The 2,643-nt window shown below is 33.1% G+C and overlaps 1 protein-coding gene across 1 annotated transcript; it reads right to left on the bottom strand.

Annotated features, from left to right (window-relative positions):
* Positions 1–1,166: 1,166 nt before the first annotated feature.
* On the bottom strand, positions 1,167–1,730 carry LOC107934670 (dirigent protein 15). Its single transcript, XM_016867151.2, has one exon. The coding sequence runs from the start codon at positions 1,728–1,730 to the stop codon at positions 1,167–1,169; it is 564 nt and encodes a 187-aa protein (XP_016722640.2).
* Between the last annotated feature and the right edge of the window lie 913 nt (positions 1,731–2,643).

The raw sequence follows: 2,643 nt of genomic DNA, 5'->3' as shown, positions 1-2,643 counted from the left end.
TGCAATAGGAGAAGTTGTCCAAAGTTGCTTGGTCCAAGCCTCTAGAGGGATGGATCAAAATTGATTGCGACGGGGCTTTTGATTTGGAGACTTACGGTTTTAATAGGCAGTTTGGTGCGGTACATTTAGCCTCACGCTATAATATTATTGTAATATTTAATTTTACCGTCATTGTTATTTTTACCCTAATGACAGATAAATGTATCGTTCATTTATTTCAATCCTAATTCAATCTTTAGCGTTTCTCCTTTTATATTTCTAAGTTTGTGAGAGGTGTTGTTGCTTTTTGTGTTTACATGTGTCATGGATTTTGAGGCACGTTTTTAGGAATATGCAATTCAACTGTTACGGCCAAAAAATTTATAATCAATTGTCTTCATCACATATAATTGGTATTTAAATGGTTTTACAGGGTAACATGAAACTGCCTCCTAATAAAGTCAATTAATACTGCTTGCAATTACAACTTGCAAATCATGGTGAATCAGTTATCCCAAGGGCCTTTAACAAAGAGTTTAGAATAATCCACAAATTTCCCAAATTGCAAATTATATAAATAGAGTTCTGTGAAACCTTTAATTGATGATTTTTAACAAAATTGGACTGCAAAGAGAATAAGAAAAATAGCTACCTTGTTAGATATAGTTTTCATTTTAAAGGATTTAATTTCGATAAGAATTAAATCAAAATGTCGTACGACAAGTGATGAAGATTAAAGATAATTGTCATAGTGTTAATCATCATTCGTCCTGATTCGACCTGCTATTCGATTAAAATCGATCTAATCGATTATTGCTTATGATTATCAAATTAGCGTATCACACAATTCTCTGAAAGCTTCGCTAACACACAGTTCGTTAGCATGACGGCGAACTCATGTTAAGAGGATGCGTGTTGATCTTAGAGGAGGATATATGTTGACATGCATAGAACTTATTTAAATCTAGTACGTCACATCAAAAAATCGTACTTTATAAATATGAGAATGGACCCTCAAGAGGGGAGAGAGAAAAATAACCACTCAATAATGATAAAATTATAATTAATTTTTAATTATATTTGTATAATTATTACAAGAATCTTTAAACATTACATTAAATATAAGCCCTAGGAATATACTATTTTATTGCGCTTATTTATTAAATTTCAGTATTCTGCAATTGGGTTTAGTAATGGTACAAAGTAACATTAAACTCGACAATAGCATCCCCGATCGTGTTGCTCCAAACGGGTCGCAAGAGGGCAAACCCTGTGGCCATCCTAAACGCACCTCTCCCTCCCACTATTGCCATTTCACGAATTGTGCTAGGATCATCTTCGGCGGAAAAGCGTGAGAACAAACTGAAGGAGCTTCCGTTGAACCTGCCAGTGGTAAACGCAAAATCCGCATAAAAGATTGCAGTAAATTGAGTACGTTCTCGACTTAAATCTAAGTAGAGCCCTTGAGAATTTCCGATGAGCGTGGATGTTAGTTCAGACTCCATAGTGAGGGGATCATCCATTGCATACAAGGTACCGTATGTGGGCGTATCCTGGGTGGTGTTGGGACTGGCTATCGGGATTGCAGTAGCGTTCTCGCCACTGCGAATGTCATGGAAGAAGAAGTGGAGTCGAGTAATCTTTTCCACCCGAGGACCTGCCTTAACAGTTCTGGAGTAGTATTGGCCATGCACTGGTGCTACGGCAAGGCAAAATATAATTGCCCATGCAAATATCATCTGGTTTTCCATATATTTTCACAACGTTTACCTAAAAATAGTTGGTTTTGACACTTGAAGATAGTGGAACAAAATAAAAATTGTTGGTTTTGTGCTTTTTGTGGCGCACCTCAGGGCTTTAAATAGAATTTGTGATGGGCATGAAGAAACAGCCCTTTTTGAATAAATCTAGGTGTGAATATGGGTAATTCTTGTGTTCCTTATCTTACTTTTGTAAGCTTATAAAATTCTGGAGAAGAGTCTAAATGTGGTTGGAGAACTGAAGGAACTTCTTTTCTTTTTTGAGACTTAGTCACTGGAGGTTGGTAGGCCGGAATTCGAACTCTTTAAATATTAGAGGTTATTATTCAAATGTAATTTAGGTAGGGATTCGTGGGCGCATTTTATTTGTTTTAAACTTTTCAAAGTGATGGAAATTAATTTATTTCTGGAATTAAACTTTTCAAAGCTATGGAAATAATTTCATTTATTGGGATAAATATATTAGAGAATTTAAATTTTTGTTAGTACAATACTTAAAACTACCCATAATTCCTCTCTAACCCATAAATAGGAGGATAATGCGCTTCAGCACACTCAAACCCATGCCAACTGAACTATAAATCAATCGGCAAAATTTTTGTTCGTATTTTTAAGAGGGAATTTTAGTAGCTCAATTTCCTTTTACAAATTTCACTTGAAGCTTCGGATTTAATTTTAATATATATTTTAAAATTTTGAGATAATATAATATAATATTATTTATTTTTAATATAATTATTATTTTTTAATTAGTAAAATTCCAATAACATATGTATATAGATAATGTGTGTCAAATTTGACATAAATTTAAAAAAAATTAACTATTCATTTTATGTAATAAAAAAATCATTGATTAAATATATTAATTTAGACAATATTTTAGATTGGTATAATATAGATATCC

Source organism: Gossypium hirsutum, chromosome D01, assembly GCF_007990345.1.
Source record: "Gossypium hirsutum isolate 1008001.06 chromosome D01, Gossypium_hirsutum_v2.1, whole genome shotgun sequence".
In the NCBI taxonomy this organism is placed as follows: domain Eukaryota; kingdom Viridiplantae; phylum Streptophyta; class Magnoliopsida; order Malvales; family Malvaceae; genus Gossypium; species Gossypium hirsutum.
Note: the sequence above shows the minus strand (reverse complement) of the source record. Positions and strands in the feature narration are given on the sequence as shown.

Bases quoted from the DNA above. Each gene is read 5' to 3' on its own strand.
- LOC107934670 (XM_016867151.2), bottom strand. From the start codon at position 1,730: ATGGAAAACCAGATGATATTTGCATGGGCAATTATATTTTGCCTTGCC.